Consider the following 25,046-nt stretch of genomic DNA (forward strand, 5'->3'; position numbering starts at 1 on the left):
CCTTCAGTTTAATCCCTTACGGCAATTCAGAATATCATTATTAACCATGTTAACATGTGTATCACTTCGAAGATACACATGGTTAACTTCTATTAAAAATTTTTCCTGCGAAAATTGTTGCCTCCACTTGTGTCTCCAGAGGTGGGCAGCTCCCTTCTAGTTAGCCACTGGGTTTATGCGTAAAATTTTATTTATATTTATTCATTGTATAAGTTTTCTTTCTTTCTAAGGGTAGAAGATCCATTCACTATATTTATATTTTCATCACAATCGTTTTATAGTGTAGTTAAATATTACGAAATGTAACTCTATTGACATTATAATAAAGCATAAAAATTTCTATTTTTATGTAAATATGTCAATGCAAAATGTCAGTTTAAATTTTTACAGCAAAATATTGCTTACAGTTTTAAAAGTTGCAAAGTTAAGACAGGTAAAGAGAAATTTGTTTGTCCTGTATCCTACATTGTTCTTGAAGTAAAGAAACAGAGACCGACTTTTCTGCAACTTTATTACATGCTCGAAAAATCATGAAATCACACATTTTGAAATCAGTAGCAATTACGGACATTTGTTTAAGAACATCTTATTTACAATATAAATAATGTCATATAAACAATAAACTATATTTTTCTTTTTACAAATACATCCATTTCCTACCTAAGTCACTTGTAAGCGATTACTAAATATACTGATATTCTTATTACCTTCTTATGCTATTTTACTGTTTACTTACGAAAATTCATTGTTAATTTTATTTTATAACAGTAAAGTACAGGAAAAATATTTCTATGTAAATTAATATCTTACACTATCTTAAAACATGTAATCAGTTTTTGTATCACACTTTTTTTATCAATTGATTAAGACAGAAAAGCTGTTATAATTAAATATGAATATAAAGCAAAATTTAAAATTAAATTATAAAATAATTTTTATGAATGTTTATCTATTATTCAGCTCAGTTTGCTTCAAACATAGCAAGAATTAACAGTCATATAGCAAAGAATAACATAGCAAGGAATAGCACTGTTTAACAGGGAAAAAAATCACGTCTGAAGTAAAGTATTAGATATTTGGGAAAAATAACAAAAATATTAATGTTTTATGTTGCAAAACATGTTAGTTTATAAAAAAAAACTAAGAATAGTGTGGAATTTACTAAAATTAGTTAAAAAAATAGCGTTTGTTTTGAAATAAGAAATTATTTAATTCTGTAAATATTGATTATTTCCAGATATAATTAAAAAATTACCGTTTTATTTTAGAATATTTAAGATTTTAAATTGTTTTATGTTTCTGTTATTCTTGAAAGGCAGAATACGAACAGAATTAAATATTTAAAATTTTAGGAAAGTGATTATATGGTGAATTGTAATATGAGGTAAGTTTTATGAGGAATACATTTTCAAGGAACTTTTGAGTCAAAATAAAATCTTAGTTAAGCTTATTTTTTCAAAACATATTAAAGTTACTTCTTTTTTGAAGCACTTCAAATCTGAAATGCTTAAATAACTAATTATAGATGGGTTTTGCCGATATTTTATTTAATAGCTGGAAATGCAAATTCACTTTTTGTACTTCGCTTTTCAAAGAAGCTACCATCCGCAAAGCAAATATACCACTTTGGTAATATGTACCACTTTGGTAAAATTATTTTGAAGCATTTTAAAATCGATGCCACTATGGTGCTAATAAGACTTCTCTCTCTTATTCAGTTGTGTTTCCATTGATATGAATTAAATCCATTGAAATGAATTAAAATTCTTCTAATGAATTTAAAATTATAACATTATCTGTTATTTAAAACGGCTTTTATTTTAATTATGGCTTAATTTAATTAATTAATTTTTGTTTTAATTATGGCTTAATTAATTAAACGGCCTAATTTTTAAAAAGATTTCGGTTCCCTAATCAAGACATTGCCTCTTAAAAAATTCAACTTAGTAATATTTTGGTTACATTCTTATTTTTTGGATGCATTAATTATTGGAATTACTTCTTATAACCATAGATACTTAGTTCCGACCCATCCGATTGGCTTTTTGGTGCATATTCTCTGACTGGAACGTATTCCGCATATTGGCTGACGGGATCCTTGGCTGGATCGTAATGGGGATCTTGAGAGAGGCGCTGTGAGTGAGCAGAATACTCGTTCCTCTGAGGACCATAACCACCGTATTCTTGTCGGGGAGCATAAGCTGGAATATCTCCTCCGTATCTTTGAAGTGGCGCATCATAGTGGGATGCTCTTGGTGCATAAGATGGGGCTCCGATGGAAGACTGTGCTCCATAGCTACTGCCATAGATAGCAGGTTTGGCGTATTCACTTGCCTGAGCATAAGAACCTCTCCTGTTATAAGAACTTACGATTCCAGTGCCGTGTTTAGGAGCAGGTGCAGGACCATAAGCTACGGGAGCATCATAAGTTGGAACGTGGCGTCCTTCGGCAACTGCCAGATCTTCTGCTTCTGCTGCTGGAGCTCCAATAACTGCTGTGGTCCATGCCACCAATAAAAGCTGCAACAGCAAAAGTATAATTTTTGTATCAGTTGCTGTGATAATTGTATAGAATCATATTAAATTTTTTAATCCCTTATTTCTTTACAGACTTTTTGTAATTTAGGATGAATACTATCCAAGTACATGCTTTCTAATACGCTAAAAAATTACTCAATGTTAGCAAGTCATGATAGACTCTATATATTGGAAATGCTGATAAATTTTACAATTCAAGCTGCAAATAAAAATCATTCTTTGCAATTTAGCCTGAGCTTTCAAACATGACTTTTAAATGAAGAACTTCAATACGTGTTAATTATTTTCAACTGGTGATTTGTAGACAACTATATCTCACATCACAGTTTTTAGACTAACTGGATCACAGACTTTGAATAAATTGTTAAGCAATAAAGTGTGAAAACTAATATGAAAAAAAGATCGTTTTTAAAATACGAGAATGCCAGTGGGAAAAGAAAACTTAAATTTATTATGAAAATATTTTTTTAATTAATAAATTCTGAATTATCTGAAAAATAATCAATTTTTATTATTTTTCAGATCATTAAAATGGAATGTCAAGTCGACAAAAAAAAAGCATTTTCGACACCTTGTTATTTTTGCGTTTAATCGAGGCACCCATGCTTCAGAAGCTGCCCGAGAGATTTCTGAAGTGTATGGAGACTGTGCAATGCCTGAACGAACTCCAAGAAATTGGCTTGCCGATTTCAAAAATGGAAATTTCGACCTCGAAGACTTGCAACAACTTGCTTATTCTGGACGGCCAAATGAGTTTTATGAAGAACGTTTGGATCAACTTCTGCACGAAGACGTGCGTCAAACTACTCAAGAATTAGCCTAACGAATAGGTTGTAGCCAAATGACTATAGTTCGACATCTTGGGTCTATGAGGAAAGTCCAAAATTGAAATAATATTTTTGTTATAAATGGTATTCCAAGCAAAACGGTTACGCTAAATCAGCATATTTTCGTGGCGTAAGGAAACATAGCCAAGACATGTGAAGCAAGTATTAAAACCATTAATAATATTTTTTAACTTTATAAATATATTGAGACTACTAACCTGAAATGACATGGAAAATGTAAAAGAAAGAGTAAAATTATCGGCCTGGATAATGCTGTTTAACTTAGAAATTTAAAACACACATACATTTGCCTCACCATTTACTATCTACAAAACGAGTTGTCTCATTCTCGAGTTCATCTACCTGGTTTTATAATTCGGTGATGCGTGCCATAGAATTGTTCATGAACAGAAAAAGACATGAGATCTCTTTTGATAGCTCTTACCAGTTAAAGTAAAATCGGTGGATTTGGGGAAGACATTATTCAGCATGAAAAGAAAAGATTGTGAAAATCCAGTTTTTGCCAAGGATACTTCATTTCATTGTCTAGAACTGGAATGCACGCTATGTAAAGAAATCATCTAGGGAAAGAGTCTTACCAAAACTTACCAGATTTTATGAAAAGCTAGAAAATAAGAATTTCTAGAATTGGTCATCTATACATTAGTATAGATCATCTATACATTAGTATCTTAATAGTATTACACATCACTATTAAGATGAATTCAGAAAAATATTACATTGAAACTTGAGAGAGAGAAAGAATTTGTGCTGTATGTTCAAATGCATGTGTGGTGTGGTTCAAATGGAATTTTCAACATGAACTTGGAAGTCATGAGGGCTTTTTGCAGCAGCATCATATCTGTCTTCTTGAAAGGGCGAAAAAATTGACCTGAACTAGTACAGAATCTTTAATCAGTCGAGGAAGGAGAGTTGAAAACACAATACAATGCATTAATCAATCTTTTAATTTAAAACACCATTAAAATTTTTATCATGATGATGAGCTGAAACAGAAAGGTGAAAAACTGGTGAAAGAATTGCCAAATCACGTGAAATCATGAATAATAAAGAAAAAAAAAAGACCTCATTTCCTGTTTACTGTTGATTATTGTAAATGCAGGTTCGATTTAACATGTGCTTAATTTCAGGTGCTGAAAATAATTTAATCACAACTGTATTTAAATGAGTGTTGAGTATAAATATCAACTTAATTAGGAATACATTAGTCAATTAAATTACATTAACCTAATATTATTTATTCTATTTAAGTTTAACTAAAAATCGAGATAACACTTTAACGAGAAATGTGGCTTGAGTACCTCTTCTCCACATAAGTGATGGTACATTTAAAATAAATATTTCACATTCCTTTGAATTAATATCTCAAAACATTATTTTTGCAATGTACTGTTTCATTCCAGAGAATATTTCAACAGATTCCAACAAATTTACCAAACAATAAATGACAGCATTTATTATTAAGACATCTCGACCTAGTTTTCTTAAAATATTTCTTTTGCTTATATTATTTCTTTTGCTTATATTATATTTATGAAGAATTATATAGAGAATTGTCTACTCAGTTAATCTCTTGCTTTGATCCAGAGAGCATCAGCTATCATGGATTCGAAAGCTCGGGAAAGAATGATAAATAGTAATAACTTAGCTTAGGAACTGGCCAGTAAATAATTTAGCTTAGGATATGGCAACAACTTGTTTATATTTACTCCTTTTTTTTTCACGGAGCCATAATGGTTATGTTCTTCCCATCATAAACGTTTTGTTATGTTTCCTAAGTGTTCATTTTCATCCTAAACAAATCAAATAACTTTTAAAATTTTATTTTTTAACCAGTTGCTTCTCTTTCTTCTATTTTAAAAACAAATTTGTAGAAAATGAGACAAAGCATGGTTCTATTTTTATTAATTAGATCTTACATCCTGCTTTACAGGTATATAGTCAGGCATTGTTCTATCTTCAACCGGCTGCAGATTTCATGTTAAATCGAGAGCAGAACAGCTGCTCTCCTTAATCGCCAACAAATTGCTAATTAGAAACGCTAGCTTCGATGATTTATTTAGTTACTTTCACGTGTCATCTTTTACCCAATGACGTTGATTGCCACACAAGTCATAATACCGCGCTTGTTAAAACTTCCGGAACTCATAGCAGTTACAAGCTGATGAATTCTCAATCTCTGTCAGTTATTATTCGTCAGTTCCTCATTAGTATTCAGTTAAAGTCTCAGTTACACCTGCTACCTGCTGCTGGTCTACTTTTTTCGGTTTAATGATTCACTTTTATTACTTTCACTGACTGAACAGCTGAATTCGATGAATATTATCCATGGAATGAACATACTAATTTATAGCTTCAACAACACTGGCGTTTGAAGAGATCTAGAAGGAAATTTATAATTCGAGGAGCAATAAGGAGATAGTGGAAAGCAAGTGAACATTATAAGAACATGAAAAGTTTAATGGGTTAAATGTATTTGAAATAAACATTTAACTTTCACTTAATTTACAGATGTTACTGTCACTAATCTTAAAAAGAATCATTTTTAAATAGTATGGCCCACCAGCGGCCACTGAGGTAAGGTTGCTGATCACTGGTAGTTCGATTCGGGTTCAAATTCAGGCGAGCGAGATAGCTGCGTAATTTTATCCATGCGCGAGATCTCTACGTGTGACGTAAATACGAGCTAGTTTCCTTATGAAAGTCTTCCGTGAAGGCATTCCTTCCATTAGGCAGATAGCTGTCGTGTGTTTTGCCATAATCCAAAAGCACCAACCCTCTTTTCAAAATGATATCATCCGTTTTTCTTTATAGACCATACCCATAAAAACCCTTACGTTTTGTTGGCTTCCGTTGGTCATAGACATATATTCCTATTACAGAAATGCTTCAAATGACGCAAATATTCAGGGTTATTTTTAAATGAATAATAATAATGATAATAAAAACAATAATAAAAATTTTTTTGTAAAAATTACTAAATTTAACATTTTAATATAGTCCCTAACGTATGCTTCGAAAAATTTTACGCATTTAAAAAAAAAATTTAATAAAAAAAATTTGACTCCCGATCGACAAAAATTGCCTTGCATATTTCCTTTTAAAGTTCGTGAAAATATCAGCTTGGAAAAGGATTTCTGATGTTAATAAATTAAATAACGTTCTTCTCTATTCAGATTACCATGATAAAAGTAATGAGCAGTATAAAGCTCTCACAGACTTATTCATAGAATCTTACAGAGTTTGTGTGCAGGTTCATTCGGTCCTGGCACTTTGCCAACTGCATAAATTAGAGCATAAAATTATCTCTGTTTTAATGGACTTGTTTGCAGGACTATTAGAAAATGGTTCTAAAGCAATAAAACTTGATAAGAATATTAATAACGTATTTTTAGCGTTTGAAAATTTATAAATTACTTGTGCGAAAATTCGTTCAATGTAGCACGTGTAACAAAATTATTATTTAAAAGAATGTTACCCACTAGTAAATCACAAATGAATATCACTGAATGATACGACTATTTAAGGGAAACATATCAACCATAAATGATTCTAATTTATTTATTAAACCGATCTTTTAATGCAAATTGACGTCAAATATCTCAGATTTTAAAATTAAATATCTCGGTCAATTTTTGTCGTACGGAAGTCAAACTTTATGCTTGTTTATCTACCGCCCACTTTGTATATGTTTCGTAATATTTTAATTGAGTGTCGAAGTTTTAATAATCTTCATCAGAAATATTTTAATAGCTGTGACTCACCTCTCGACCGTTTAATCGGAAGAGCGGTCAATTGTAATTTGTTTTATTATTTAAAAGAGACTGGCTTTTATTATCTAATGTAATCTGTTTTGAAAATTGTGTATTGTACTTTAATGTGTGCTTTTACCTTGCTTTCATATGATTTCATCCTCTGGATTTGGTAAGCGATTTCAAAGCATCATTCATTCATGGTTTAATCTAACTCGTGTTTGGAGCATTATAATAATTTTTGGTTTTGCGCCAAAAAATCTCACTCACTCAGTCAGTATCTACAGATGGCATTCAGACTCATCTAATGCAGGGACAGTTAACCTATTTTCTACTGCCCACTAGTGGCCGATTTAAGCCTTAATACGTTGGGCAGTAGAGGCTTTTGTCTATCCGATGATAAAAGTCCGTTCTCCCGCTTGCATCTCCTGTTTCCATACATTTATAAGGCTTTGCCACTTCTCTTAGGTGTTGTTCTGTGACTTTAGAGCGCATAATGGGATGATCACATCTTAACAAAGCGTGAGGCTAGGAGAAATTTTTCCCGAGAAACAATTCCTTCTTCTCCTATCACAGAACGGCTCCTAGCTGAAGCAGTTTCGATGGAACCGATGTCCCGGCTAGCTACGTGGGAAATAAATTTTCTGTCTCTTATAAATATGAGCAAAATATAAACAAACGGATAATTTAATTATATATATATATTTACTAAGTCTCCAATCCCCCCCCCCAAAAAAAAACTTTGCGTTCAAGCTAAATTTAGTAACTGCGAAACTGGTGGGCGGTAAACGAATTTTACTGCTTACAAAGTGGGCGGTAGATATAAAAAGGTTGACTACCCCTGATCTAATATACTCTATTTGTAGCGGCGCAGCGAACAAACTCGAAAGAGAGAGTGCCGTTCCCTAAAAAAAAAACTGAAAACTTTCAGAATTTACATTACGCGTTATTTCCATTTTCGGGCTAACTCTCCTTTCAGCTAAAAATATTTTAAAACAGCATACCTTTAGAATTTCCGATATACAGTCTCGCGCGCTGGCGATAACAATGTTTTAATTCGTACAGTTTTGCCACTGCTCTCTTTCAGATAGTTGAGCTTGTTAAAAATTCATTGAAGTTTTATAAAATATGAAATACAGAATTCAAAATTCGGGCTTCCAGATGCATATGCGCGGGTGGAGGACTAGGTTATTCAAAATTTGATGGCTCTAGGTTCCGTTGTTTTTTTCACAATGCGAGAAACATACATACATTCATCTAGATTCTTCATTACTTAATTTCTTTAAATATAAAACAGGGCGATAATATTTGGTAGATAATGCCGTTTCGAGACTAATAGCCCTTCTGGGCCAAAAATTTGGGAAACTCTGTATTAACTCTTTACCTTCGTAACACAAAGTGAAGTTTAATTACAAAATGCACAGAATATATAATTGCTGCAATATGATCCGTGATAAAATAACTGTAGCTGATATTTTTAATGCATGAAGAGGTTATTCGCAAGATTATTTGGTGCATATAATCACGAGAAGTGAACGAAGTCATTGCAGTAGCTAGGCAGGTGCAGCAACAGGTGCACAAAACCAGAAATCCGGACAGACGTAACCTTGAAATGTCTTCGGAATAAAATACTAGAATGTGGGAAAAAAGGAGGTGGCTAAAAATAAAACCTTTATACGAAGCATAGGAAAAGCTAATATTAGAGAAAATTGATGCAGTTTATACTTTGACGCAGTGTTTCTGAACTTCTTTTTGCACATTTCTTAAGCTGATATATCCTTTTAATCTTTTAGCTAGCTGTCAAATGAGAAAAAGATAGGTTATTTATTAGTACCACATTGTATTATTTTTAGGCAGGGTTAGTATATTTAATGAGTGGTAATCCAGGACACTTTATGGACATTTAATTTCAATGGTTAGAAAGCCTTAACTTGTTAGTTACATAGTCTTACATGATGGCTGTAATCGACTTGTTTCTGAAAAGAAAATGCCGTTCGCAGTCAATAAAATTCTTTCTTCTTAACCTGAAGTACTCAGTAAATATGCAGTAAATTCTATTATTCTGAAAATGTTTTTGGAACCAAACTTCTTGGAAATTCTAAAAGATATGCTCTGCATCATGAATTATGAAATACACATACGCTGTGTTGTAAATATTTTTTTTCCAATGCTTAATTAATAAAATCATAACTAACTAATGAACGATCTCTCTCATTTAAAATTTCGGATCTTTTTATCAGTCTCGGGCCCAGAGCTAGATTTAATTATAAGTCCAGGACTGTGCAGGCCAATCCTGAACGTCTGATTACACTGCTTTGGAACAAATAAATGAATATAGGATTCAAACCAAAGCGAATATTAAAATTTGGATTTTTTGTTTTTTACGTTGAATTTTGTAGATAAAAATCCGTGCATTTCCGAGAGAAATCTGGCATAGATTGTTCTTTTTCGAGGAACAAAGTATTCCGCAAATCAAATACAAAGCAGTAACTCAATCTCTGAAAGAGAATTCTAAACCATTTTGGTTAAATATTGCCTCTTGAAGAAGATAGATCCATACCAGTTTTTAATAATCAAATTATGGTGTTATTTTTACTATTTTCAGTATGCTTCGTGAAGAGGCAGTCATATGTGTCTTGAGGGCAATCATTTTGAATGACCTATTTCTCTAAAGAACTTAGAACTCTAAAGAGAACTTTCAAAGAGCAGTTTTACGAGTCAGTGATTACTGACTCGTAAAACTGCTAGTTCCTACTCATTACTATTCTCTTATATGAGGACTATTATCTCATAGTTTTCCTTAAAAATTTTTCTCATTGCATTTTAAACAAGTATCATGTGACATTTAAAGTGGTATTTAAATTTTCCACTGAAAACTTTTGCTTGAAGTTGATGGCTATAACATGAGTTTTAATGTCAAGTCTGACATCTTATTTTAGGATTTATCTGGTTTTCAGAATTAGTGAATGACATTTCCTGACAAGCCTTCCTTTCAGCTAACATTGGACGTCATATTTCCAGTAAATCGGCTATTGACATCTTTTGCAGATTTACCTTCATAGCTTTTGCAACATTTATCAGCCTTTTGTCAAAATATAATTAATGTAATGATGTAATGTTTTGACTAAATACCATTGTTCAATCTGGATGCACATTTTTTTGCTAACACTGAGTGGCAACAGAACAAATAGTAAAAGCGCACTAGATTAAAATAGAATGCTGCGTTAAAAACAATAAGTGGTAACGGTAGGAAAAAAATCTGAAAGAGTTTCAGATTTTAACGGTAGCCCAAAATGCTTTGTTAAGATTTTTTACTCTCTCGCTGAGATCGCAATCTATAAGTCTAGTCTTGCACTTACTTCAGCTAACTTTTTTTTTTTTTTTTTTTAATTTTGTCTTTTTAGCTTTAAGCATCGTAATCTTCGCACTTAAAGCTCAACAGCAAAATCACAAAATTTTCAAAAGCTACACAGCATACGTTTAAAATTACCCATGCAGTGTTAAATGTTGGCTTACATTTTTGCATTGAGTCTTCTCTCTTCATCATATCAATATTCAGTTTTTTTAGTAAGATAGTTAAAAAAATTTTGGCTTTTTATTATTAACTTTTTATGTGTTACATTTATTATTAAATATCATATTTTCCGTACCTACGCCACATAAAATTCAATTCTACACCCAAAATAACGAACTCTTTAAAAACAGCATATCTTTAGAATTTCTGATAGAGTGTTAGAGATGTCATACATTTATTTCATATTCGGTATATTATTTCTTTAAGAACTAGCCGCTCGCATAAAAGAAAAAACCGCATAAAAGAAAAAAATATAACCGCATAAATATAACCGCATAAAAGAAAAAAAATATATAATGATTTTAGAAAAGAATAAAGTATATAATGATTTTAATGAGTCCATGAATAAAGTATATAATGATTTTAATGAGAGTTAATTCCGCAAAAATATCGAATATTTCTAATTAGACATTTTGTGCTTTTAATGCGTGTTTATTTAAATCAATCACATTCAAAAGTAGAAAAAATATTCTTAAGAACCGTGTTTATTGTTTTGAAATAGCTTAGTTACTAAACCAATCCGCCAGATTAAATTTGCAAGTACTTTAGGCTTTACTGAATGACAACACACGCTGGCACATGAAAGAAAAAGTATTTTATTTTATAACACATTATAAGGTATTTCTCCCGCCTTCTTGGCATGCCTTCGTGGTGTGGTGGTCTGGACGCTGGGCGCATATTCTAGAGGTCCGCGGTTCGATTCTCGGCGAAAGCGCTTGCTTATTTTTCATCTTCTCCCCCCCCCGGAAAAAAAACCTAATGTCTTTACAACATTGCCTTTCACAGAACGCATTTTGTTAATTAAAATAAAAATAATTAATTAATTAAATTTTAATTAATTAATATTTAAAAAGCAGGATCTTACAGTTTTCCGAATGCGACAGTCTTGTGCGCTGGTGATAAAAATGTTTTATTTGGAACAGTCGTCGAGTTTGTTAATTAAAATTTAATTAATGCTTTATAAAATCTGAAATAAGTAATAAAACAAATTCCAGATTCCTAATTTGGGTTTTCCAGGTGCACATGTTCGAGTGAAGGTCTGCGTTAATCAAAATTAGATGGCTCTAGATACCATAGTTTTTTCCACGATGCAAGGAGCATACATACGTACGTGCGGATTCTTTGTTATTAAATTTCTTTAAAAATAATAAAGAGCAATAATATTTGCTGGCAACAATTTGAAAAGTGACACACCGTTTATGATGAACAACGCCGAATCCCATGTAGAAAATAATGTCTCCTTTTAGGTTTAAAACATGCTTTTCATTTGTGTCTTTGTGAAGCTTAAATGCTAGTGATTCATTTAACACTGTTGTCTAATTAAATGAATTTTCAATAAAAAAAATTCAGCGATTTGAAAGTACCGTTGTTTAAAAGCTACTGCTTGAAATAAAACATTTATTACACTTTGCGAATGGCAGTGTGTTGCCATTCGCAAAGTGTAACATATTTATCTTTGGAATTTAATCAACATCTCCTATTTAAAAGTAATGTGTTGCCATTGTTCGAAATAAAATACATTTATTTTCTAAGCTTCAGCCTGTTGCCATTAGCCAAACAGCGTAAGATATTTAACTTTCAAATTTAATCCTTTACGAAATTTTTTAAAAATTTTAAATCGAATCTTAAATGTTAGATTTTTCAACTGAAACTTCTTTTTATCGCTGTACGTATAGGCAGGAAATTCCATTCAGTTGCAAAGAATAGATAGGATTTAGATTATTTAAATAAGCCATTGAATGTTATATAGGATTATACAGGCCTTGGATAGCTGAGAAGAAAAATAACTCATACGATAACTTGTTTAGTTACTATAAAATGTTTCGAATATCAGTCAGGTATAATTTATTAGTAATAAAAAACTTTTCACTCTTTTGAATTTTGTAACCTTACTCTTTTTAATTTTCTTCACGAATTTTCTTCCTCCCCCCGAATCACGAAACATTGTTTTGGTTTTAGTTTTAATTCTGTTTCTTAAATGCTGATATTTTTTGTATATATTTGAGAATTTTTTATGAATTTTTTCTCTTTTTGTTAGAATTTTATAAACAGTTTATCATAAACGTAATGAATTCTGCTATGTTATGCTGCAAATTTTAAGAAAGCTATTTCAAAGCATGTTACGAAAAATTAATTTTAATGCTAAGAAGGTCTTAAGGAATAAGTCAGTGTAAGAAGCCAAAGATTCATGTGAAGAAATAAAAGCAAAATTATAAATAAAAGCAGATAAATAAAATAGAAAACGTAAAAGCAAATAAGAACTCGACTAATATAATGCTGAGAATTATTGAAAAATGGACTGCATTCTTCAGTATAAGTCTCTATTTTGGTGATATTGGTAATGCGAAGTTTATTAATGAAAGTTCCCAGAAGTCCTATAAAAACTGTACCCTAAAATTGTACCTAAAATACGTAATTGTTCCTAAAACATACCCTAAATTGCTTAATTTCCCCTAAAATACCTAATTGTATTCTAAAATACTTAGTTGTACACTGAAATACATTCTAAAATGCATTTTTGTTGGTCTAATTGTACCCTAAATTATTCAGTTGTACCTAAAATAAGTAACTGTACACTAAAATATACCTTAATAATGCTTAACTATACTGTAGAATACTGCATCCAATTGGAAAACTAGAGTTTCGTACAGTTTTCTCCCTTCTTCTTTAAATGAATAATTTCATCTTTTTCAACTTCAGTTTCCATTCATTTAAAAATTCCAGGCATTTTTCAATCCACGATACAACTTTGGACATATTTCGAAATCCAGAGTTGTTCGGGTCAAATCTCGGGCATCTGGCAAATAACTCTATGCGTATGCCAAACAAATTCTTAACACAAGCTCAGAAACGCTTTTTCATATATGTCCTTGAAGAGCGGGATTTTTTTTATCTGTTTGTTTCTTTTCGAGTTTGAATCTAATCACCTGCTTCCTATCAAATGACTTATTGTTAGTTCCTGGCAGTTGCAACACAAAGAAGAAATTAACTCACTAAACGATCTTTTAGCTTCGCAGGTTAGAGCTCTGGAGATTTTTATCGCTTGTAATGCACTCGAGATGAAGTAATGCATAATACCAAGGACACACTCCTGAAATTGCCAGGGAGAAAAGGAATCACGTTTTTCTCTGATGATAAGCGGGAAAAGATCAAAATTGAGCAAATTCAGCAGTGCTCTTAAGGTTGTAATGTAAAGTAACCTTTCGGAATAGTAGCTAGAAATATTTCTTTTCGGAAATATCCCTTGAATGGCATACAGGAAGAAAAAAAAAATGTTAATTTTGCAAAATGTCAACTACTGAGAACAAAATTACTGAAACGGCTACACGATGAAGATGTGCGTTTGAGACTGATATTACCGCTACGCGTGGTTCTTAAATTAAAATTCGTATTTGAAGTCATGGTATAATCCAGAGAAAAAGGATAAGTGTAATTAGCACGTTGTTTGCAAAGCATAAAATATTATTATTTGATACCAAAATGCGCATTATATGTTGCCATAAACATACCTTATTATATCGAAATTATATATACCACAAATTACATTAGTTAGAGATATAAATCTATTATTTAAAACATTAACATAACAATATAAATTATAAGAAATACGCATATTACTTTTAAATCTCTCAATTCGTTAATGCATAATTATTAAAGTTCTATTTTTAATTTAAAAACTGAATTAAAGCATTACAAAACGTGAAAATGACACCTTTCACAAATGAAAGGTAGCGCAGTTTATTATTTCGTACCAAAGTACGCAATATATATTATCAGAAAGTACTTCATTAATTATTATGCTGAGGAAAATATTTATAAAAATTATCAGTTGGATATATTGTAAATTATAAGAAATGGATTAATCATAAATTATATCAATTAGAGATGTTTTAAAAATAAATAAAGGTATAAATCAATAAGAATTGAGCATTTTTTCTTTTAAATCTATTATTTCGCCCACATGTAATTAACAACGGATTGCTTTTAATTTGAAAAATCTATTAAAATGCAATAGATGCAATGGCAACACATCTTGTAAATAATGAATTGTGCGTCATACTGCGTGGAACAGCATCCTTACCAAAACATGTCAAATTTGCGTTATGCTATCGATTAGCTTTTTGACTGCCATCTAGCGGTGAAACCGACAACTATAAAAGGGAACCTACTTTAAGTGCATACTTAAAGAGATTCTTTACGTGATACTATGTTTTATTTATTGTTTTCGTTACAGTTATTTTAATGCAAATTTCTGAAATTCCTAGAGGGGATTATGATTTACCCTATGTATTTCTGTACTCACATATAATACGAAGAACTCCAGACAGAACTTTTCTTTACTATGCTGGTGGAAACATTAGGAATCTGAGGCATGATTCCTTTTCGTAACATGAATATGAAACAGTTTCCAGTTTTTAAGACCTTTGTGAAAAATTTTGGTCCTCCACAAAGACATCGTCCCATAGACAAATGACCGTATTGAACTTTGCTATCATCCAATAAATCTAAACTAGTTCTTTTGGTCTGAGTTTCATATCACTATCCCCTGTAATATGTCCTAGATGAAAAATGCTGTCCCCAAAATATACCGCCCTCTAACTATGCTACTGGTTCTACGATTTTAGCGGTGGATATAATTGAGAATATCTATTCGATTACGCATTACCAACCGACGATATTTGGCAAACAAAAGTTGTGCAACGGAAGACCGCACACGTTTCATAGTTAAATGGTTAGGAATCATACGAAGATATTTGAATTTCTTACGATTTTTGCTCGATAGAAAAATATTTTAGGAAACTGAAGAACTACAACTTAGTGCTTAATTTTCGGAGATACTTAGTTCTGAATGTGAATGAATAAATATCGTTTGTGAGGAAAAAATTTGAAAAAAATTCCGTAGAATCTTGTAAAATTTTAGTCTGTTTAAGAACAGTCAAAAATTCAAAATGTAAATGAATGAAGCTAGGAAAATGTCAAAAACTAACAAAACTAAGGTGTGAGAGGTATTTCTGAAATTAAAATATATATATATATAATTTAGCATTATTGCTATTATGGTTTGAACTCACATTGCTGCTGCATGACAAATTTCTTACCAAATGATTTGAATTATATGATAAGCTATTTTAGATGACTTCATGGTATTATCATTCCAATCGTATTTTTTCTTCTCTTGGTTATCAAGAAATAACTTATAGTTTATAATTTATAAATTTTCAATTTTTGACTTTGATAAGATACCATAGAAAATTAGGCTATTCCGGTTTAATGATTTAAATAAAAATATTTTTAAAATAATCTTCTTTTCAAATTTTCTTAATAAATTGGGATCATGGTTTGATGTTGGTTAACAAATTATACTTTAATATTTTTCATTATTTAGAGCAATTTGGTTTTTAAATCATCGCATTTGTTAATCAAAATATTATTAAATTCGTAAAAAATGTGACATAAATATAAAACAAATTCACAATTCTAGCTTCGAGGAAGTTTATAAGGAAGACTTGGTGTATTCAAAATTTGTGGTTAAAAATACATATATACATATGCATACATACATATATACATACATATACGCAGATTCTTCAATTTAATAACAGAGTTTAATAGATGAAACCGTGAAATTACACAAATTAGCTGGAATCATTACTTTTTGATTTATTTTTATAAAAACTATTTTAGAATGCTGGTAGCGCAAGTCGGTTTCTACAAAATAGGCACTTCAAAGACGTTTGCAGCCCATCTCATTTGCTGTCGTAATGCCGGTTGTTATCACCGCACAGAACTTATTTTCGGCGCCTCATCTGAGACTGAGATATCCGTGAAGTAAAACACGCTATACCGAAATGGAAAGTGTTATTAGGCGACACAAGTCATCTATATGGCAAGTTATGAGGCAAGCCGGGTGGTGAAAAATGGCCTTGAAGTTTCTATTTTAAAGTAGCAGACTATAGTTGTATAACAGCAACGTCTGCAATGGGAATGATGATGAGATTAAAATCAAAACGGTTCCAAGCGATGATAAGCATTCTACATGTATCCTAATCTAATTATATGAAAATAAATTTTATAGGTTAGTTTCACATTTTTATTGGTATTTCATTGATAATATATAGCAGCAAGAAGAGATAGTTAGTGCTCTGTGTAATAATATCTTTACTATTTTGCGCAAAGGAATCTTATCCCTATTATTAAGTAATGAAGTATTTAAATTATTAAGTTAATTATTTATTAATTCTGTTATTAAGTAATTTCCTCGCATTCCAGAAAAATAGCTACTCACAGATCCACCAGATTTTGAACACACATATTCTTTACCCAACCGCAATTTTAAATTTTGATTTAAAAAAAAAAATATTTATTTGATATTTTGTGCGAATTCAAGCAACTTTTGATTAAAACCTCAGCGATATAAAAGCTTTGTGTTGCCATTCTGCAACATGTAAGATATTTATGTTTCAAATTTAATCAGGGAACTAAGCTATTAAAAGAATAGTGTTACCACTAGAAAAAATGTAACATGTATCTTTCGAATTAATAAATAAACTCCGAGATTTAAAAGAAACGTGTTGCCACTGCCCTAATTAAAACACGTTTATCTTCCACGCGGCAGTGGGTTTTCGCTCAGCAAAGCGTAAGATAACATTTTAGCTCATCTTCGTTGTGAATCAGACAAACAATTTTTAAGATAGCGACTTATTTTTAAGACTTATATTTCTTATAACAGTACGTTATTTAGTTCATCTTTGCAGAAGCTAAATTGAATCTAGAAAAAAAAGTCGAATATTCTGTTTTAACACATTCTGTGCATTTTTAAAAAATATGTTACAAATTTTATATTAAACATATTTTTGTATGTATGCTTAAATCTTTATTTCTAAAATAAAGAGGCTGAATGCAATGAATTTTAATGCAGAACAGATTTTTAAGTAGATTTTAAACAGAGTTCTTTTTAAAACTTATAAGCGCTGTCAGAAATAGTGAATCAAGGTTTATAAAATATTTTCGTTAGCGTATAAAATAATCATTTTTTTTTCTTTTATTGGTTTTGTTACCTATTTGAGTTCTGTTTGATCTAAATCATTAAATCATTAAATTCTTTCTTTAGAATCAAAGTATTATTCATACATATCATTAATTTATCAATTACCAGACATTATTTGAATTATATCAGGAAAATACTATGCACTAATTTGTCCAAAGGGAACAACTAAAGGTATTTTATAAAAAAAAAATTTAAAAAAAATTAAAAAATATAAAAATAAAAATAAAAATAAAATAAACAAATAAATAAAACCTGAAAGGTTTCAAATTTTAAATGACGTCCAAAGGGGCGTTTTTTTGACGTTTTGTGTCGCACAAAACGTGTGTTACCTTTATTTTACCATGTTCTTTGCGCTTAAACCATAAAATTCAGTTCAATAGCAATGTCGCAAAATAATTTTAAAATGAGCATATCTTTAGAATTTCCGATACACAGTTCCTCGTGCTGGAGATAAAAAAAAAGGGCCCCCCCCGAAGAGTGTTGCCATTGCTGGCTTTTAAATCGTTGTGTTTGTTAATCAAAAATTCGTAAAAGGTTTACAAAATATGAAATAAATAATAAAACAAATTCCAAATTTCAAATTTGGGTTTTCAGATGTCTATATTTGCAGTAGGATTACGTCATTCAAAATTGGACGGCTCTCGGTACCGTTGTTTTATCACAATGCGAGAATTATGCAGATTCTTCATTATTTAATTTCTTTAAATAAACTCTCTCTTTACTCTAACATTTGGTGGCAACAATTTGAAAAGTGATTACACATCTTATAGTGATGCCACGCAAAATCACAAAACGGAATCAATAGTCCTTCAGGAACAAAGCCCTTTTGGACTAATAATAAAAATTTAAAAAAAAAAAATGAAAATTTAATTATTCTTAAATTAAAAACATTTTTTAAATAAAAAACAAACACTTAAAATATAATTTCTTTCTTGTAGTATATGAAAAACGTACATTTTATCAAGCGTTATACATAGTTAAGATTTTATTAATTGAAATATCTACTAACACCTTTTAAGTAATTCAGAAGTGTCTTTTTTAACCATCTTTCTTATTCCGGGTAGAAGATAAATAAATAAATAAATAAATACATAAATAATTAACACGTAGGGTTAAGATATATCTCCCACTTAAATCTTCAAAAATCTTCAAAAATTGTTTGCTTCGTAAAACTGACGGGGGGGGGGGAATATGGAAAAAAAGTCAAACTTACATATGACATATGTAAGATTGTATTTCTGAATCCTTAACGGGCAAAATAATGATAAAAAAGAATACAGTGAAACAATGGCTCATATATAATTCTTATCTACTTAACAATTACGTAAATTGGTTCAAATGTATTTATAAATAAGCAATTATACTGCACATTTATTGCTGTTATGTCAACAACTTGGCGCTTGCGTGGTTAGCTACCTAAAACAGTTATTGTAGGAAAGATAACAATTATTACGATTCTAATGAGTTCAGCTAATGCAATTTCATGGGTCCAGTTAATAATGAATGATTATAGAGATAAAGAATTGCGTTTATTACTTTTAAATCGCTTACACAGTTTACTTATACAGTAATCAATAGCAGACAGCTTAACTTTCAGGAAAAATTTAAATATCTTAGGCTTTGCCGAATGTCAACACTATGGCCAATGGGAGATAAAAATATTTTACTTTGGACAATGGCAAGGCAATTTTTTTCCCACTCGCTGAGCTTTTTGAAATTCAAAAATAAATTTAACATTTCGGTAACTAATTTAAGATTTCTTTTCGGAAAACAACAGTCTTTCTCTTCTCAACAAAATGATATTATATAAAGCAATAATCCGTACGCCTTCCCTGTATGGGGACATCTTGCAAAAGCAAATCTATATAAAATTCAAATTCTGCAAAATAAAGCTCTTAGAGAAATAGCCAACGCTTCTTAGTTTATATAATGAATAGAGCATTACCTATAAGATAATTTTCCCGCCTTCTTAGCATGCATTCGTGGTGTAATGGTCAGCACACTCGGCGCGTATTCGAAAGGTCCGAGGGTCGAGTCCCGGAGAGGACATTGATCATTTTTCATGTCTCCTACTTCGAAATAACCTAATGACTCTACAGTGGCGCCCGAACTAAAAGGGTGGTGTATGATGATTCTCTCCACCCAGGATTTGGCAATTGGATCCCCGAAAAACCCCAGTCGGCCTTTAAAAGGGAGAGTATGTAAGGTATTTCTCCCGCCTTCTTAGCATGCCTTCATGGTGTAATGGTCAGCACACTCAGTGCGTATTCGAGAGGTTCGAGGTTCGAGTCCCGGCTAGGGCACTGCTCATTTTTCACGTCTTTCAGCATCAAAAATCCTAATGTCTCTACATACCTACCGATAAAAAATCGAAACGATGAAAAAATACATTTCCAAAACTGTTCACTGTTTTTATAATATTGAACATCCTCAAATCATCATTCGATTCAAATGGATTAACAAGAATAGCACGTGTACCCAGCAAATATTCTTCTTTTGTAACAATTAACATCATTTATGGAGTCAACTGGCTGTCTTCACACAAAGGAAAATCAAATGTCTTTAATGGACACTCCACTGCATATTGTTAACCTGACTCTTGCTATCTGCAATAGAGTAAAAAAGGCTAATTCTTGGAATTTATGATGTATGTTCTTATGAGTGAGTTTCTTAATTAAATTTTCGCTTTGCCGAGTGACAGCACAGTTCTTTTAAATCACTGACTTTTCTAATAAAATTTTAAAGGTAAATATCATACACTTTGCCAAGAGACAATATATTGTTTTTTAATTGCTCAATTTGTGTGTCAAAATTTCATCAGACTTGCAAAAAACATAAAGTAAACTTTACAAAAATTTCGAAATTCAAAATTCTGGCTTTTAGGTGTATACACTCGGGTAAAAAATTGTCAGTGCTGAAAATTTCGTGACTAAACGTGACGCCTTTTTTTAACAATGAGAAGAGCAAACATATGTTCTGTTTGCTTCTAATGGTTCTAAAGTTAAATCATTGCTGACAAGAGAACATTAGCTGGCACAAAACGCAACTGCAAAGTCTTCAAAGACGTCTGTAGCAACAAGAAATAAAATAATAAACGAAGATTTACAGTTTAAAAGAGCTAAAATACATAATGTTCACCAGCTTTTGCCGAGGCATGTGGCTCAAAGCGGAACAATTTGTAGAACCCTGTAGGAAAACTGTTTAGCAGGAAGATAAATGGAAATACATTGTGACAGACCCTTAGACCCTTGATGAAGCGCGGATTTAACTGCAGCAAAAAAAGTCGATTTATTATCGGAAACGAAAAGACAAAAATGCAAAAATCTGGTGCTGTCAATGCAAAGAAAATTTCAATAAGGAGTTTATGATTGTAGCAAGATTCTCTTATAATGGGAAGCCGAAAATAAAAAGAAAGAAACAAATTGTTGAAGCCAACTCGAGGAAATGCCAAGAGAAAGTTTTACGTTCGATATTTGTTAAAAAAATTCAATTTCTTTATCCCAATTACTATCAAAAGTGAAACTTCATCGAGACAAAGCAACAAGTCAAACCTCATAAAGTACCAACTCATTCCTTAAAAAAAAAAAAAAGAAAGGAAACTCAGATAGGTATTGCATATATGCGTTTTCAAAGTATGCCTGACAAGTCTCCTGACGTTTCATTCATGGAACATTGTGCCTTTGGTCTCTTGAAAACAGTTCTTTCTAAGCTCAAACCCATCACGACTGATGGAAGTGGAAGAGGAATGGAAATCAACATCCCTGGAAATTTTACGAAAATCCCTTCTAGCATGGAAATCAGGATGGAGATTTATAGTCCAGAAAAACGACCATCAGAGCGAACATTTAAAAATACTCTCTACGTTTTAAACATTAAATAACGGCCCCAAATCTTTCTAAAAATGTGTAAACGCTCTCTGCAGTTTCGTGTTGAAGTTGATTATAGTATGTAATTCTCAATTAAACTGCTGAAACTTATTTCAGAAGACGCAACTGAAACTGAAAGAATAAGAAATGAACACTATAAACTATTAAACGAACACGAATATCGATAATCTTTCTATTAATGCAAAACTTCTTCAGATTTTCAACTTCATATAAGAATTCTGCCATATTTAAATATTCGCTGTATTTAACAGCTAGGTCTGCAGACGATTTTTTATTTATTATATTTTATTTTATATTTTTTTTCCTCATCAACTATATTTCAGAGTCTTCAACATTCTATAATTTTTGTCTTATGCTACTGTTGCACCTGCTTAGTTTCAGATTACTGGAAAAGTAAATTTTTCTGAACCAAAGCATGTTCATACCTTTTAAACATATTTATACGTATCCTTTGTAAATGACGACTGCTAGCAGAGATAAAAATTGTGCGGTAATGAACTCAGTTTATGTTAGACGCAAAGGGTATCTTAAAAAATTATGCTGATAGACAAAACCTTGACCTTGACAAATAAAGATTTCTTCGTGGAACGTTCGCAGCTGGTTCGCAGCTCATCAACTATATTTCAGAGTCTTCAACATTCTATAATTTTTGTCTTATGCTACTGTTGCACCTGCTTAGTTTCAGATTACTGGAAAAGTAAATTTTTCTGAACCAAAGCATGTTCATACCTTTTAAACATATTTATACGTATCCTTTGTAAATGACGACTGCTAGCAGAGATAAAAATTGTGCGGTAATGAACTCAGTTTATGTTAGACGCAAAGGGTATCTTAAAAAATTATGCTGATAGACAAAACCTTGACCTTGACAAATAAAGATTTCTTCGTGGAACGTTCGCAGCTGGTTCCAGTTGAAAAAAAGAAGATTGATTTCTAAGTTTTTGGTTTTTATACCAATAAAATAATAGGCTATTTTTTATGAACAGAATTTGGAGTAGAAAGATTTCTTAGCCATTTTTATCAAATGATTGATGATGAAAACTGAAAAAAAAAAAAAAAAATGGAAAAGCGCTTCCTATAAGCATCATAAAAACAACGCAGCTCTAACAAATTATTTCTGATATTTGAAACTCAGAAGACTAAAAACTAAATATTTAAAAATAAATGCCTTCAGAAACGTGTTGAAAAAACACTTTTTTTTTGATGAGCTGTTTGCTCAACTTGCCTCGAGGGCAAATCTTACAAAAAATTTTAGAAAAGCTTATGCAGCTCTATAGAAATTCCTGTAGGACTTTGTAGGTAATCTTCTACAGAAATGCTGTTCCATAAAAGTGAACAGAAATTTTATAAAACTTTCACAGAATGCAATTCTACGGAAATAATGCTCTGCAAAATACACTAGAAATTTTATAAGGCCTTCACTGGAAGTTATTCTGTAGGAGCTGCAAAATTTTCAAACTGTAATGAATCCAAATGTTTTAGCTGAACTACTATATGGGAACCTTTTATTCTCTAGCTTAAGGATTTGTAGCTTCTGAGTTTTTACAAATTTTTTTGTGCAATTTTTTGTACAGTATTGATTATCAAATTTTGTAAAAAACTGTAATACAAAAATCAAATCTTGTAAAAAACGTAAAATAAGTAAACATTAATTTTAAAAAAATTAAATTTATGCTTTAAATTATAAAATTTTAATTCATGGCTTTAATGCTTTTAATTATTGTACATGTATCCTCGGTAAAGAAATGGTTTCTTAATTTTAATTAAATTTAACAATTATTTTAAATGTATTTTTTTATTTAAATATTTTTGCAATTAAAAACGATATTAAAATTTCCCAGTATTCCAACGAACTAAATCTAGTATTTTCAATAGAATTATATTAGTTGATGCAATACATATTAGATATGATTCTATACGTGATACGTGTACAAATTTCTCTTGAATCGCATCACAATTCTCTCTAGAAAATTTTCCTGTAGCTCTATAGAATTTCTATCCATAACCAGTGGCATATCTACAGCTATGGAAGCCCGGCGTGGAAATCTCTGTAAGGCATTTTATTGAGATGATCGCCGTACAAAATTTCTACACAAAACATATAATTAACATTTGTTTAATTAAAATTAAGTGGACAAAATGATTTGAAAAAAAAAAATAAGACTGAACAGAAACCAACTTGCTATCAGACAAACATATATTTAAAACAGCTTATTAATATGCCATTTTTGATGTTTTAAAAAAGTGTTTTTAACTTTTTTGTCAATGAAAAAAGTTAAAACTGTTTTTTGCTATCTTTGACTTCTAAAACATTTTTATAGCTCATAAAAATTAATGTTTTTAGTTACTGCATTTTCAATGGAAAGGATTGCCAAACCGCTATTTTTTCTTGGCTCAGCTCTTAATCATCTTCGACTTTGAAAATCTTCTCTCGCACGAAGCAGCTGAAACACAAAGACTGTGAAAGAGGTCTTTAATTTTTTAGGTTTCTCGGAGACGCCTCTAGGTACATTACTATACATATCTCTACAGAATTCTAGATCTGAAGTTTTATACAGTTCCATAATAGAGCTCTGAGCTAGTTTGGGGAAAATTGGGCATAATTACAAATGATTCTAAAGAAGTTTAACACTGGATTTTTTTTATAGAATTCCATAAGACATTTTCATGAGGGTTTTCCACAAAATACTTACAATATTATCATCCCATCGTAACATATTAAGAACATATTAATTACCCAAGCCGAAATATTTACGGAATAGCATGAGTCTAAAAAACATCCAGTATAAAATATGCTTTAATCTGAATATCATTTATGAGTTAATTAAGGAACTTAACTGATCACTCACCACTTTGAGCACCATACTTGCTCGCAGTCAAGTCTGAACGCTTTATAAAAAAACTAGGTTACCGGTATTGCCTCTAGTTTATATACCATCCTCTTTTTCGAGGGCAAAGGTTTCGCAATCGCCGAGGCCTACACCTTTCCCTTGGGCTCTGGACGGATTCTGTCTGACCCCCATTCTGCCGAAAGAACTCCAGTTACCCACCTGAGCTTACTTTCCCGCCCTTTACATGGAAAACCAGTGCTCACCTATGAGTGAGTGTCTATGTACCCGATCAAAGCCAGTTTCGAATTTGCTGTCCTAGTTCCACTTCGTCGATCGGTTGGCACCTCAGGTAAATGAACCGATCGGGGAGGAAGAGTTAAGAACTTTCGCTTTCAGTCGTGATCAGCTAATAAACTTATCAGGAGATGGACATAATTATTGAAATTAGAAGGAAGGATGTTGAAAGAACATCAGTTTGAGTAGCATGCTTACGGTTCTTTGCTGGAGGTGTTTTTCACGCGATGCCACCATTCATTAACTAAATAGTGCATATAAATTAAGAAACTGC

General features: G+C 31.3%; 1 protein-coding gene across 2 annotated transcripts; it reads right to left on the bottom strand.

Annotated features, from left to right (window-relative positions):
* Window positions 1-494: 494 nt before the first annotated feature.
* LOC118200029 (uncharacterized) lies at window positions 495-24,655 on the bottom strand. Of its 2 annotated transcripts, none has more exons than XM_085819976.1 (2): window positions 24,497-24,655; window positions 495-2,520 (listed from the first exon to the last, which is right to left on the bottom strand). In XM_085819976.1, exons 1-2 carry the CDS (start codon window positions 24,509-24,511, stop codon window positions 1,996-1,998), a joined length of 540 nt encoding a protein of 179 aa, XP_085676102.1. In that variant the 5' UTR covers window positions 24,512-24,655; the 3' UTR covers window positions 495-1,995. The 2 variants fall into 2 exon arrangements, with proteins under 2 accessions (XP_085676102.1, XP_085676101.1); XM_085819975.1 differs by lacking the exon at window positions 24,497-24,655 and adding an exon at window positions 24,341-24,379.
* Between the last annotated feature and the right edge of the window lie 391 nt (window positions 24,656-25,046).

The sequence above is a fragment of the Stegodyphus dumicola genome, chromosome 7 (assembly GCF_044657685.1).
Source record: "Stegodyphus dumicola isolate Sdum_Otavi_A_Nest chromosome 7, ASM4465768v1".
Taxonomy (NCBI): Eukaryota; Metazoa; Arthropoda; class Arachnida; order Araneae; family Eresidae; genus Stegodyphus; species Stegodyphus dumicola.